The 14,738-nt window shown below is 30.6% G+C and overlaps 3 protein-coding genes across 3 annotated transcripts; 1 reads left to right on the top strand and 2 right to left on the bottom strand.

Annotated features, from left to right (window-relative positions):
• Nucleotides 1-3,914: 3,914 nt before the first annotated feature.
• Nucleotides 3,915-4,791, top strand: LOC106305466 (defensin-like protein 183). Its single transcript, XM_013741831.1, has 2 exons — nt 3,915-3,995; nt 4,481-4,791. The coding sequence occupies exons 1-2, from the start codon at nt 3,938-3,940 to the stop codon at nt 4,789-4,791; spliced, it is 369 nt and encodes a 122-aa protein (XP_013597285.1). The 5' UTR covers nt 3,915-3,937.
• A 1,649-nt stretch (nt 4,792-6,440) lies between these two features.
• Nucleotides 6,441-7,041, bottom strand: LOC106305481 (defensin-like protein 182). Its single transcript, XM_013741845.1, has 2 exons — nt 6,949-7,041; nt 6,441-6,811 (listed from the first exon to the last, which is right to left on the bottom strand). Exons 1-2 carry the CDS (start codon nt 7,004-7,006, stop codon nt 6,477-6,479), a joined length of 393 nt encoding a protein of 130 aa, XP_013597299.1. The 5' UTR covers nt 7,007-7,041; the 3' UTR covers nt 6,441-6,476.
• A 5,616-nt stretch (nt 7,042-12,657) lies between these two features.
• On the bottom strand, nt 12,658-13,412 carry LOC106305445 (defensin-like protein 182). Its single transcript, XM_013741813.1, has 2 exons — nt 13,311-13,412; nt 12,658-13,021 (listed from the first exon to the last, which is right to left on the bottom strand). Exons 1-2 carry the CDS (start codon nt 13,366-13,368, stop codon nt 12,717-12,719), a joined length of 363 nt encoding a protein of 120 aa, XP_013597267.1. The 5' UTR covers nt 13,369-13,412; the 3' UTR covers nt 12,658-12,716.
• Nucleotides 13,413-14,738: the final 1,326 nt, after the last annotated feature.

Here is a 14,738-nt window from a genome sequence, read left to right as displayed (position 1 = left end):
AAAGGACGGATTTTAGATTATAGACAAAGTTTAATATGAATTAATATTTTGGGATTGTTGTACATTACTATGTTACAAAATCGTATTATACCGAGAAGAAAATCTGTTTAAAATAATATGAATTAGTTTATTTGAGATTTTGTATATATATTTATATAACTCTCTCTCTAACTTAAGCCTAGGCATTTACTCGAATCCAAAAAAATTGATCGGATCCGAGTCCAAGGAAATGTATATATTGGGTATTTTGTTGGACCAATATATCTTGGCTTAGTTTGGATCCTACCCATGATTCGGTCGGGTACCCAAAGTACATGAAGTGTTTTGAGTATATTATGTACATTTGAGTATTTCAGATATGTTTTTGATATTATAGATGTTTTTCTTTTGGGTTTGAGTTTTCAGTTATAATTTTTAAAATATATTTCGGATATTCAGATAAAAGTTTGGGTATTTTTCAATTTCTCGGGTTATATCTCGCAAAGCATTTTAGATCTTTAGCAGGTATTTTAATATATTTTGAGTATTTGGTAGGCTTTTTAATACTTTTCAAGTTTCAGATCACTCTGTAAGTTTTCAAGTATTTCTAATCTTTTTCTGACTTAAAATATCTGAACCGACCTAGACATGCTACGTACCCAAATATTACATGTATTTAATATGTATTTGAGTTATTATTCCAAACCAATCTTGACATGAAAAATATTTCAAATATCTATTTCGGTCCACACACAACAAATGATTGTGATCTCACGATATTAGGGGATTTTATTAATTTTTCATGGTAACCGAAAAAGATAAATGCGTTGTTAGATTTATTAATTGTATATAGTTAGAGTAATTAATTGTATGACAAAAAAAAAGTCTAATAAAAGGGTCCAACAACTTTTAATTAGTAGATTTTTTAAAAATTTTTCTGTTTTAATAGTATAGATAAGTATGTAAATATTTAGGCTTTTGGGACATGAAAAATGTTAATTACTCTATCTTACATCACCTATCACCTGGTTCTAACTATAAACTTGGCCTTTACTTCCTCATCTCCAAAAAGATGGACTCAACATTTACCGACAACAAATATTTAACACTACTGTGTTCAAACATAATCTTTTTATAACATGTTTTAATTTGCTGACCCTAGTTTACTACGTAAACTGTAAAGGCACATTAAGCATCACACATCCATCCAGCTGAGAGACTTGGATTATTTCCGAATCCGACCACAATTGTCTATTATATTAGCCGGATACATATACTATATATTGTTTTGGAGGTTTTATAAATCATGTATGTAAATTTGAACCAGGAGACTTGGTCTACATTTGGTTTCACTTCTGAGACAAACATTGTAAGATAAGGAAAAACTGAGACAATTCAGTTCTCATCCATTATAATATTATTTTTTATTAACATTAAATAGTAATATTTTGACAATATATTATTACAAGAAACGAAGAACCAATACAATATATCATGAGGATTATAACCTTAGCTTATATATTTTGCGAAATTGAGCCTTTTCCCATGAAAGACGTATGAACTCTATCAGCTGGACAGAGGTGAGAGAGGCTGAGAGCAAACACCGTCCACGATTTTTCTAAAAGTTGCATACGCCAGTGGGCTTTTGTCCAAATTCTGATATGCAAGATACATAATATCGCAATCTTTTAAGTTCATCATACATATCCCAACATATGTAAAGCAGCTTCATATTTTCCTTAATTATATTTACATCAAAAACCATTTTTCATACTTAGATAAGAAAATCATGAATACTTATATTATATAATAATTTGCAGGAAAAAGTGATTAATACAATGGGCAAGATATATTAATTCTAGCTATCTCATGTGCGCATATACAACATTTGGCATATATATGCAGTAACAAATTATTCGAAACATGGATTATTTTCTAACAAAAGGGAAAGTAGTTTAAACGAAAATGAAGAGAGAAGAACAAATCCGCAAATTTCATGAAACTAAATAAAGATGATTATCTTTTCCTCTATATGCATTTTGAACGCTTTGATATTCTTTATCTATAAAAAAAATTCTTCATGATAAGAGGGACATCCGGTTGGATAACACAGACCTGATCCAACTCAAGTCGATGTTGTTGAAGGATGAATGCGCTTGATATTTGTGATTTGTGTATGTTTTAAACTTTGTTTTCGTTGATTCTAGCCGTTTTAACCATTTGGTAGTTATGCTATTGTGTTTGGGAGTTGTTTTTCTTATCTTGCATTATAAAGTCTTAGGTTGTGTATAATGCATTTTCATAATATTTTTTCAAGTTTATAGTGTCAACTGAAGCTTAGGAACATAAGAACTACAATGAAATACATATCTTTTCTGCCGACTGCTCTGGGATTAGGTGACATGAGACAAGTACGTGATGTTATCATTGCTGGTTTTCGCATGTCATCATCAAAAAGCAAATGAAAAATAATAATTAATTACTTAAAATAGGTTTTAAATTAATCCATAGTACTGTATATTTTATCTGAATCCGAAGATCCGAATTGGAAATGACCCCAAAAACCGATTCGGGTCGGTACATGTAATGTCATTTTATCCTACTGGATCTTATATGGAGGATCATGGGTCTTGAGTCCCGCCTGAACTGAACCCTAGATCCTATAGGGTAATAGTGGATTCTAATTTTAATAATCCTACCCTAATATCTATTACAAAAAAAAATTGGTTTTTATTCTTATGGATTTGTGATATATCGAGTATTTAAGTTGCGGGTTACAAAAAGTCCGAGTGCAAATTTAGAATAGGATAAAATAGATTCGAGTTATCCAAATTATACCCGAAAATTATAAAATAAACCTAAAAATTATAAAGTAACTGATCTGAAAACATGAAAAAGTCGAAAATACCTAAAAGACTTGAAAACCGAATCAAATATATCTGAATATAGAGGTTCTTTACATGTATAAAAATTGTCTATTCGAACCAACCAGGATCCGAGAAGACCCAACTCGAAATCAAACCAAATTTTTTAAATACCTAGTTGGATCCGAAGAACTCAAACCTGAAAGAACCTAATATAAACCTGACTCGAGGATCCGTTTGTCCATGTCTATTAATACGAATATATTTTGCACATATGAAGGATAATCAAAACTCAAAATAAATAACATAATATTTTGTAATTAAATAAAACAACAGTAATAATATTCAACATTCCTTTTACATATAATTTAAAGATTTGTAAGGTTTGTTATAAAATAAGTAAGACGGTAAGCTGAAAATATATATTTGGTCTAAAAATAGTATGCTGAAAGATACTATTTTATATGTTTTATGGCTGATCCGGTCGGCTAACGTCTACAGAGTGGACTAGCCAAAAGCGTAACATGCTGTTTAATCCGAGTTTAGAATACTTTCTGACTAATGTCAGAGAATGAACCGATCATCTATTACGGCACACCGTATAAACCACTTTGGACCGAAACCTAATCTATACTGGCCAAGTAATGATAATTTAGTTATAAGGAAAAATCGAACCAATACTGATGTGGATACATACTCCCAAAAGATTACCACTGTGTTGAAAGATACTTTTACAAATATTTTTAGTTTTTACAAAAAAAATATCATACAAAATATCATTATATTCCATCTAGTATCCATTTATGTCTCTTTAGAAGTTTGACTACAAATGTTTGTGGCTCATTTTGGCATTTGACTTCAAATGTATGTTTGAACTTTGAGAAATTAATTCGATGCTTTTTGTTTTGACTAAGAAATTAATTCGATGTTATCATCAATATTCAGCATTCAGCAGAAATGACCATTTCTTTTGGAAACAAATCATTACATATAATTTGCTATTGGCGCACTACACTATATATATACCAGCTAGATGTTCCAATGGTATACCAATAATTGTCTCAACCAATTATCAAAGAAAAAAACTAGAAAATATGAAGAATACATTTTCACTTGTGGTTGTAATCATCTTCTTTGTCATGCTTTTTTCCGGTAATTTTTTTTTATTATTAGTTATTATTATTAATAAATAATTAGGCGGTGTATACTTGAGACTTTCTAACTTTTCTGGTAACCTGTTCCAATGCATCTTAAGATAACTAAATAGTCCAAAAGGTTTTTTAAAATAATATTTTGTTTTTATTTCATACAATGATTTATTTTAAACTGAGATGGAGAGAGTATTGTTTTGATCACATGCTTGATAAACTGAGTTACATTTAGCCAAATTCTTCTACCAATTTAGTACACTATCAGTAATTTGGCTGCATCATTTTGCTCTTTTATGCTATTTGGTCTATAATTTTTATGTTTTTTCAATATTGAATGTATCTTTTTCTGCATTATGATCTCAAAAATAACTTTTCGTTACAGTACATTCTGCTCTTTAAATACGTTTTATTTTCAAATTTTATTTTCATAGATAAATGTTTCTATCAGTGATTTATTTTCCATGTACTAAAGAACACTTTTTACAGTTGCTAATAAGGTGAAGGCAAACTCATGCCAAGACCCTCTAGGTAGTTGTCTACAATGTGATGAGAGATGCAAGGCTAAACACGGGCCAACAGGCCAAGCAAGTTGCGACAACAGAAACCAACTTTGCACGTGCTATTACACGTGCGGACCGCCATCACCAACTCCTCCACATCACAAACAATGCTACGGTGGGACTGGCTTGTGCAGCAGTGCATGCAATCAAAACTGTGCACAAAAGTATCTTGGTGGATCTGGATTTTGTGAGAGCATTGGCAACTCTAGACTGTGCAAATGCCAGTATCCTTGCTAATTTTTTTTTAAAAAGTTATAAATGAAACAAATCAATAAAACGGAATCAGTTTACTTTCGTATTTTTATTTGGATGGTGGTAATTAGATAGGCTTTCGGACATTAAAATGTTAAATATTACTCTATTCTGCATGCATCAACTGGTTCTAACTATAAAATGGTCTCTACTTCCTGCTCTTCGTAAAGTATGGACTCAACCATTTACCAACAAAGAATATTTTACATTACTGTGTTAAAACATAATCTTTTTGGTACATGTTTTGCTGACCTTAGTTTATATAGTACTTAAAACTGTAAAAAATATGAAGCATTAAGCATTCGATTGAAAGCACAACTAAATTATATTATACTCCCTCCGTTCTTTAAAGTTACATATTAAATTAACTAGTTGCAAACTTCAAAAAACTTAAACGCACTAGTTGAATTTTTATTGGCTTAAAATTATGGAAAAAGATAAACACAAAAAAAATATGTAAATTTAATGTGTTTTATTAAAACGTGTGAAAAATCTATAATATGTAACTTTAAGGAACGGAGAGAGTATATATTAGCCGGATATGTTATATATTGTTTTGGAGAATTTTGGTTTAGATCCTGTAGTTTTATTTATTGAGAGATAAATTTGTATAGAGTTTGTGAATTTTAAAAATTGATAAATTTATTAAAGTTATGTAGATTGTGAAAATTTATATACATTGACTTATGAAATTTGATCATATTTTTTTAGATTGGCTAATATTCTTTTGTTTTTTCCAAATTTTCTGTCAAAATTTCTTTTTTTTAATTATAAAATGCTTTTTGAAACTGTTTTAATTTTTTTTTTTAATTTTTTCTAATATTTATAAATATAATTATATATTCAAAGATGGTAAAAAAATATAAAAAGAATTATATATCCAAAAATGTAAAAGTATATAAAATGTAATGGATTATAGTTTTGGACATATAACTTGGATTTAAAGTGCAATAGATATTTGGTAAGTATAACTATTTTGTTTTCTAGTTATTGTATCACATAGATTCTGAAAATCACATGGATACATATGATATTTTGAAAATTGAGTCTAATGAATAAAAATGAATAGAATTCACCTCCCAATAACACTAGATTTAATTAAAATTAGAGAATCAATAATAACTAAAAAATTTGAATAATAAAGAATTTGAATGAATTTTGACAATTCTTATACCAACAACAATGAATTCTATTAAGATTTTTGAAATCCAAGAACCAGTAATAATGAAATCTCAAAATTTTCAAAGTTTACGAGTATAGAGCATTTCTTGTTGCTTCATAATATACAGAGTTTAGAGGAGATATCCATGTGTACGTACAACATTATTATTTTTTGTAACATAAAAATCTACGTACAACATTATTGGGTGGTCACTTTTTTGTATTTTGAAATAAAGGGTTATGCTTTGGTTTATTTAGTTCATTCGCGATGTCTCAAGATATATTGTCATAATTTCCGATGATTACAAAGATTCTTTTGCACCAGAAACTAAACAATATGTACAAAAAAAATTGTTTAAAAAAAAAGATATAATAAAAAAATTTAGCTACGTTGATCAATTCAATTCATAAAAACAACACCATCCACAAACCAATAATAATGGAAATTGTTATTATTTTATCATCGTCCTACATATAAAATAGTTGGTTTACAATTTTGTCAGCCAGCTTTAACAAGGATACTTGCACTGGCAAACGCTAGTATTACCGAGGGTTAAACACATCCCACTTCCACCTATAAACTTAAGTGCACAGTTAATATCGCAACATTTTTGGGGACAATTTACACTACATAAACCGGCCCCACCATTGCAAGTATTGAGTGGAGTCGACGTCAGCGAGGGTGGTTCACATTGGTAGTGGCACCTGCACATAGGCACCCCAGTAGAGCGGTCATCACAGTCTCCGTGGCCTGATGGCCCGTGTTTGGACTTGCATCTCTGGTCGCAGTTTTCGCAAGTGCCTAGTCCATCGACGCATATATCTGCTCTAGTCTGATTCACAACTGTAACATTGTACACATCATTAAACTTATCATAAAATAAATGTGATCACAAAATTATATTAAAAAACTTTTGAAACTGTATGAAAAATGCGGCAAATAAATAAAATAAACATAACAATTGAGAGATATAATAATACCTGAGGCAGAAATGATAAGTAGGCTAACAAGTAATACAAGTGGAGTTATTCTCTCCATATTTTCACGTTTACTAGTTTTCTTCTAAGCTTACCTTTCTCTGAGGTATTTGTTTGTATATTGTCGGGACATTTGTTATCTATTTAAAGGCAATATGTAGACTCCAACTTAAAGATTTTTTTTTTCAAGTAAGGACATTTGTTTTTCCGTCCGTCCGTTATAAAATAAAGTTATTATGATGGTCTTTTGTTGGGTCAATACTATGATGATCTTGACAAATACACTGATTTATTGCTAAAACGGTATGGTCAATAAAAGTACTTCCGTATCCCCTATATATTATTTGAGAAGCATTACAACTTCTTTTTATAGCCACGTGTCATCACTTGAATGATTCTTAGAATCATTAGAGAAATATGTTGGCCCATCTAATTATATAATAAGTTTTTTTATTAAACTAACAATAAATTTATCATTAATGTATTTTATTATTTCCTTAAATAAAATTTACGGAATTTCCTAATGTGGCTAAAGTATATATGGCAATTAATGATTTTGAATAATAAAGATTTGATAAAAAATAGTGTATCTTCTATCATATTTGTTTAATTTTAAGCTATTAAATAAATTAATATTAAATAAATTAAATAACCACAATAACCATATAATAAAAATATAGATTTTTATGTATATGTTATATTTTAAATTTTTACAAACGGCTATAAATTACTAAAACTATTAAAAGTCTTACATTCAAATTTTATGATCCATGGTTTAAAATTTTTGTTATGACAAAATACAAACGATTACAAAAATTATATAAGTAAAAAGTCTAATTTAATTAATTAATAAGATTAATATATATATCGTTTTAAATTAAACTATAAACCTTATAAAATACAATATTTTAGTTTCAAAATTTGCTTTGAACAATTTTTTTGAACGATCATTGACAACTTATTTTTTTTTAATTATAAATTACTAAAACTATTAATCCCACAATGAAAATTTTGTTATCAGTAATTTAAATTTTTTACTATAAAAGATACAAATGATCAAAAAACTATATGAGTATAAATCAATATTTAATAGACATTAATATTAAAAATATACTAAAATATATTATCTATGTTAGTATAATTTAAATTTAATAACATATCCTATCAAATAAAATAAAAATTGGATTAATACAATTGATTTATATGTTTGCACCAATTTAATTATATTTTTAATGGTTACTGACTTTTAATTATTTAATATATATTTATTATTTTATAATATGTAAAAATATTTAATACATAAAATAATTTATATATATAATGTTGATCCCGCGCAAGGCGCGGGTCTTAACCTAGTAAATATTATTCTCTGTCGTCAAATGAGATTTTATGCCAAAAGTGTGAGAGAAATAGATGATGATATGGACCAAAAAAATTTCTCAAATCTCTCTTATTACAGATATATAATATTTAGCAGTTTTGGTTAGATTTTTCACAAAATAGTGACATCTCTAAAAAGATACAATTAAACAGAGAAATAATTTTTGTCAATGCAAATCATTTATTCATCAATACGTTTTTTGTTTTTGAATTGACCGGTTTTTAACTATATTAAAAATAAAGTTTTGTTCAATTTTAAATTTTATTACAATATTTAATATTTAATTTTAATTTAATTACATGTACAAATGAAGATAAAAAAAATATTTTAAATTTATATTTATATTTAATAATAATATACATATATATATGTATAGAAAATATATAATTAAATAATATTTCGAAAATTATTTATATTTATATTTGTATCTCTACAATTATATTATTTATAGTTATATTAATGATGGTATATGATTTGTTACCATATTTTAAAAAACTTACCAAAGATCAACATTAAATATAAATGTCAATGTCACAATTAACTTCAAGCCATGTCATCATTGTTAGTATGTCATGTCATCATCTTTTTTTCAAAATCATTATGGTGATGATTTTGAAAGAAAAATGATGACATGACATATTAACAATGATGACATGACTTAAAGTTAATTGTGACATTAACATTTATATTTAATGTCGATTTTGATAGTTTTTTGGAGGAGATAGGGCCATCAATTTCTCCCCAGATGAATCAAATGCTACTGCGATTAGCAACGGAGGAAGAGGTTTGACAAGCTTTATTCATGATGCATCCAGAGAAAGCGCCAGGCCCGGATGGAATGACAACTCTCTTCTTTCAGCACTCCTGGAATATCATTAAAAAGGATCTGGTTGAGTTGGTGAATAATTTTTTGATCACAGGAGATATGGACCCACGGTTAAACATAACTAATATTTGTATGATTCCAAAAATAGAGAGACCTACAAGGATGACGGAATTAAGACCGATAAGTTTATGTAACGTTCGTTATAAGATTATCTCCAAAGTTTTGTATCAAAGGCTGAAAAGTTGTCTCCCCCGTCTAATTTCGGAAACAAAATCGGCTTTTGTGGCAGGAAGGAATATCGGATAATATTCTTATTGCCCAGGAAATGTTTCATGGTTTGCGAACCAACAAGTCTTGTCAAAATAAGTTTATGGCAATTAAAACGGATATGAGTAAGGCATATGATCGGATAGAATGAAATTTTATCGAGGCTCTCCTTCACAAAATGAGATTTGATCCTCATTGGGTTAAATTAATGTGAGGGTGTATATCTTCAGTTCAATATAGAGTACTTCTCAATGGGCAGCCACGAGGCCTTATAACCCCTCAGCGGGGATTATGTCATGGGGATCCCTTATCTCCTTATTTATTTATTATGTGTACTGAGGCTTTAATTACAAATATAAAAAAGGCGGAGGGAGTGAAACAATTAACCGGTATGAAGGTAGCAAGAGTGTGTCCAGCAATTTCTCATTTGCTATTTGCAGATGATAGTCTGTTCTTTTGTAATGCAAACAAAGAAGAGTATCAGACTATTCTCAACATACTAAAGGATTATGAGGCTGTTTCAGGGCAACAAATTAATTTTCAGAAATCCTCAATTCAATTTGGACATAAGATTGATGAATCCAGCCGTCAGGAGTTGAGAGATATTTTGGGGATTCAGAACCTTGGCGGAATGGGTTCTTATTTAGGCTTGCGAGAAAGTCTAGGAGGATCTAAGGTACAAGTGTTTGGTTTTGTACAAGATCGTCTGAATAATAGGGTGAATGGTTGGACTTTTAGATTTTTTACCAAGGGGAGAAAAGAGGTGATTATTAAATCGGTGATCACGGCTCTGCCAAACCATGTGATGTCTGTGTATTGGTTACCGAAAGCGACAGTAAAGAAACTAACGAGTGCAGTAGCTCAGTTTTGGCATTGGAAATCATGGGATAAATTATGTGTATATAAGGATAATGGTGGGCTAGGCTTCAAGAATTTGACTGATTTTAATATGGCGATGCTTGGAAAGCAATTGTGGCGGCTGATCGAGAAGCCAAATGCTCTTTTCTCTCGAGTTTTCAAAGGACGGTACTACATGAATGCTTCACCTCTGGAACCGATTCGCTCATATTCCCCGTCATATGGCTGGAGGAGTATTATCTCTGCTAGATCTCTGGTTTGTAAGGACTAATCAAAAGGATTGGAACATGGTCATCTATTTCAGTATGAAATGATCCTTGGATCCCATCCACTCGCCCGAGACCAGCTAACAAAAACTTTCATAACAGTTACCCGGACCTCACAGTGGATTCTCTCATTAATTAGGAATCCCGAACATGAAATTTACAGGCAATTAGGACTTTGGTGGAACCCCATGATGCAAAAATGATTGAAATTATTCTTTTGAGTAGAAATCAGATGGAAGATAGGAATGGTTGGCATTTCACTAATAATGAAAAATACACGGTACAATCATGGTATCAAGTAGAAAGGATCTATCCTGACAAGGAAAAATCACCAGAATTTTATGGCCCCAATGTGGACATACTTAAGGCATTATGTTGGAAAGTGAAGTGTCCTCCGAAGTTAAGGCATTTCTTATGGCAGCTGCTGACATGTTGTATAGCAGTGACAAAAAATTTAAAATCGAGAGGAATACAAGGATATACAAGTTGTGCACGGTGTGGAGACCCAGAGGAATCAATAAATCATGTGTTTTTCGAATGCCCCCCTGCACGTCAAGTGTGGCACTATCTAAGATTCCATCGAGCCCAAACCTTTTTCCTATTGGCTTTCTTTTTGCTAATATGGAACATCTGTTTTGGAGAGTTAACCCAAAAATGGAGGACCATCAGTTTGCATGGATATTATGGTACATCTGGAAGGGCCGAAATAATAAAGTTTTCAGTAATCTTGATATTGATCCGAAGGAAACGCTTAACTTAGCAGAATTGGAATCAACACTTTGGGCTGAGGCACATGTTATCAATAATCCCAGGTTGGTACCTGAAGTACAAATCAGACCTAATTCATGGACTACAGGAAGATGATGTTTCACAGACGGTTCTTGGAAAGATAAGGATTTATTTTCAGAGCAAGGTTGGTTCAGCACGCTACCGGGGTTTGAGGGTTTGTTAGAGGCAAGTAATGTAAGGGCATGTCTCTCACCTCTTCATGCGGAGATGGAGGCATTAATTTGGGCAATGGAATGCATGAAGAATTTAAGACAGTTTCGGGTTACGTTTGCAACGAATTTTTCTCAATTGGTAAAGATGGTTTCGGAACCAGAGGAATGGCCAGCATTTGAAAGCTACTTGGAAGACATTAAGTTTTTGAGAAGAAACTTCACCAACTCAGATATCGTTCATGTACCTAGGACGGAAAACATAAAGGCGGATCGCTTGGCACGCAATGCTCAGAAACAACCATCTTTCGTTGTACACATAGATGCAGAGTTGCCGCCTTGGTTCACATTGTCTACATGAGTCTGTGAATGTTTCCTATAAAAAAAACATTATTATATAGCAAATCACTTCTCAAATAGTACAATGGATGTCAAACAACTCATATTCTGCTCAAATGTATCAAACACAAACGTTTTTACAATTAGATAACATAGAAAATATTAGTATTTTGAGAAATTACTACTCCAAACAAGAAAACTTATAATATATGAATTAACAGGATATTTTTCATAAATATTAACTATATTTAGTTTTATAAACTGAAATACCTAAAAATGAATAATTAGAATATTTTTATCGAGAATATTTAAAATTATCTGAATTATTCAAATTTTGATCCGAAAATCCTCCTCCCAAAAAAAAAAAAGAAATTGATATTTAATATGAAAACTCGAATTTTTGGACTTTTAACTCAAATTAACCAAAAAGGAAACCGAATGAGATCTAAAATTACTTCAGATACTAGCCGATTTCCAATTTTATTTTCTGAACATAACCGAAAACTAAAATAATTGAATTGAAACCAAACCGAGTTTTCTAAATACCCAATGCATTTTAAACTTCTAGAACCAAATAACCAAACTAGAACCTAAACCAAAAACTAAATGTTCAGGGCTAATCAAAGTATTAAATTTATTTTGGATTTAGGACTTAAATGGTTTTACATATATTTTTGGATGCGTCTGTTCGGTGTCAGAATTTTTGTTGATTACTGTATGTAAGAAAACAAACAAAACTATATCATGCCTACCAAAATATAGCAAATTGATTCAATTCCAGTTCACAGAAAGTCTCCACAAACCGAGAATGATAAGAATAATTTTATATATTATCGCATTATTATGGTTACAATAATCAAAGAAAACCATCTGGTTTAAAAATTTATCAACCGATTCTAACAAGGGTACTCGCATTGGCACAAATTAATATTACCAAGCGTGGCACAAGATCCATGTCCACCATTAAACTTTGTTGCACAATTCGTATCACAGCATTTTTCAGGACAATTCTGAGAACAGAGACCTGCCCCACCGTTGCATACTTTAGGCGGTGAAGGTGGGCACTCGTAGATGCATAAGCACTGCGAATTCCCACATTGGGTGTTAACTGATGGTCCGAATTTGGCCAGGCATTTCTGGTCACAGTTCTCACAAGGGCCTTCAGTCTTAACGCATGTTGCTGCTCTACTCTGATTTACAACTGCAACATTTGAATACATTATTAAAAAAATTACATTAAACATATTATTATCGTTGTACCGGTTAGATTTGTACATTTTTTTTAATGATTTTCACATATTATATTTTACATACCTTATCCTTATAATTATATAAAAATTAATCCTTCCAAAAAGACATCATATAACAATTACACTGACATCTTTTTTTTTATGAAGAAGCGAGTTTCGACAGTATCAAAATTTGTTATATATTGTGATCACATAATCATATATGAACCGTAAGTTTATCGAATGTATGTAAAACAATACCTGAGGTAAATATGATTAGGAAGTTAACAAGGAATACAAGAGAAGTTGTCCTCTGCATTTTTTCACGTTTTCTAGTTTTCTTCTAAACCTCTTTCTCTGGGTAAATTGTTCGCATATCATCGGGGAATATTAGATAATCTATTTTATAGCAAACTAATGATTCCAAAATAAACATATTCTTACTGATTTATTTCCCAAATAGCATGTTCATTTTCAATACATAAATAGCTAAATAAGTCAATAAAAATCTTGCAGTGCTTAAAATAAAACCGGAAAAATATCCTACCCGATTTATTGCTAAATATTATAATCTATTCCGTATAAATATTATTCTCGGTCGTCAAATGAGATTTTATGCCGTAAGCGTGAGAGAAATAGAAGATGATCTGGACCAAAAAAAAAGTTCTTAAAATCACTCTTATAATCTCTTCCATATGTAACACATGCATGTACACAAACTAAAACTTCACCATTGCCGTAATCTGTCAAGCTCCAAATTCTTGAGCCTACAAACAGGAAAATAGTGTTTGACATTGGTAATAAGACGTGCATAATGCCACCCCTCCCCCAACACTGTGGACGCATCCACTTTGGCTCAATGGTTCCGGTTTTGTTTAGCATTTCTCGTTTCTAGCTAGACCATCTTTGTACGGGCATGATTAGAAAAATAGGATTTATACTTTTGCCAAAAACATTTTTATTTATCCATTTTTATTTATCCATTTTTATTGAAGAGAGTTTTATAAAAATATAATTCATTTAGAAGACTGAGAGATTTTAAAGCAATGCAGAATTCGGACTCATGTAAAGTGGACATGGGTAGATGCAAACACATCGCCAAATACCACCGTCCGGCTCAAATAAAGAACGTGTAGCTGGTCCAAATCTATCCTTGCATGTGGCACCACAGGTGACACCACGTTCATCAAGAATTGTCAAACAACTCATATTTTGCTCAACTGTATCAAACACAAACGTTTTAACAGTTAGATAACATAGAAAGTATAAGTATTTAGGAGAAACTACTACTTCAAACCTGAAAACTTATAATATATGCTAAGATATATAATATAAATGAAATATTATAAATGCTAATGTTAATTAAGGCTAACACAACAAAATACTACAACATTTAGGACATGCTAATAAATACCGTAGAAATTAAATAATATTATTAAAATTTGTTTTAAAATAATTATGAATAAATTTAAGATAAATGCATACCTAAAGAAAACATGATAATACAGATCATTGGGAACACAAGCGAAGAAGTTATCTTGATCATATTTGGGTTTTAAATCTTAAAGCAAATTTTCAATAAAGTGAATTTCGTTGATAGATTCAGAATTTCGATACCACCAAAAGGAGTTTTATATCATTTTGCGGTCAGGTATGAATGGTGACCAAGGAACGACGAGTAATAGTTCA

Source organism: Brassica oleracea, chromosome C7 (assembly GCF_000695525.1).
Source record: "Brassica oleracea var. oleracea cultivar TO1000 chromosome C7, BOL, whole genome shotgun sequence".
Taxonomy (NCBI): Eukaryota; Viridiplantae; Streptophyta; class Magnoliopsida; order Brassicales; family Brassicaceae; genus Brassica; species Brassica oleracea.
Note: the sequence above shows the minus strand (reverse complement) of the source record. Positions and strands in the feature narration are given on the sequence as shown.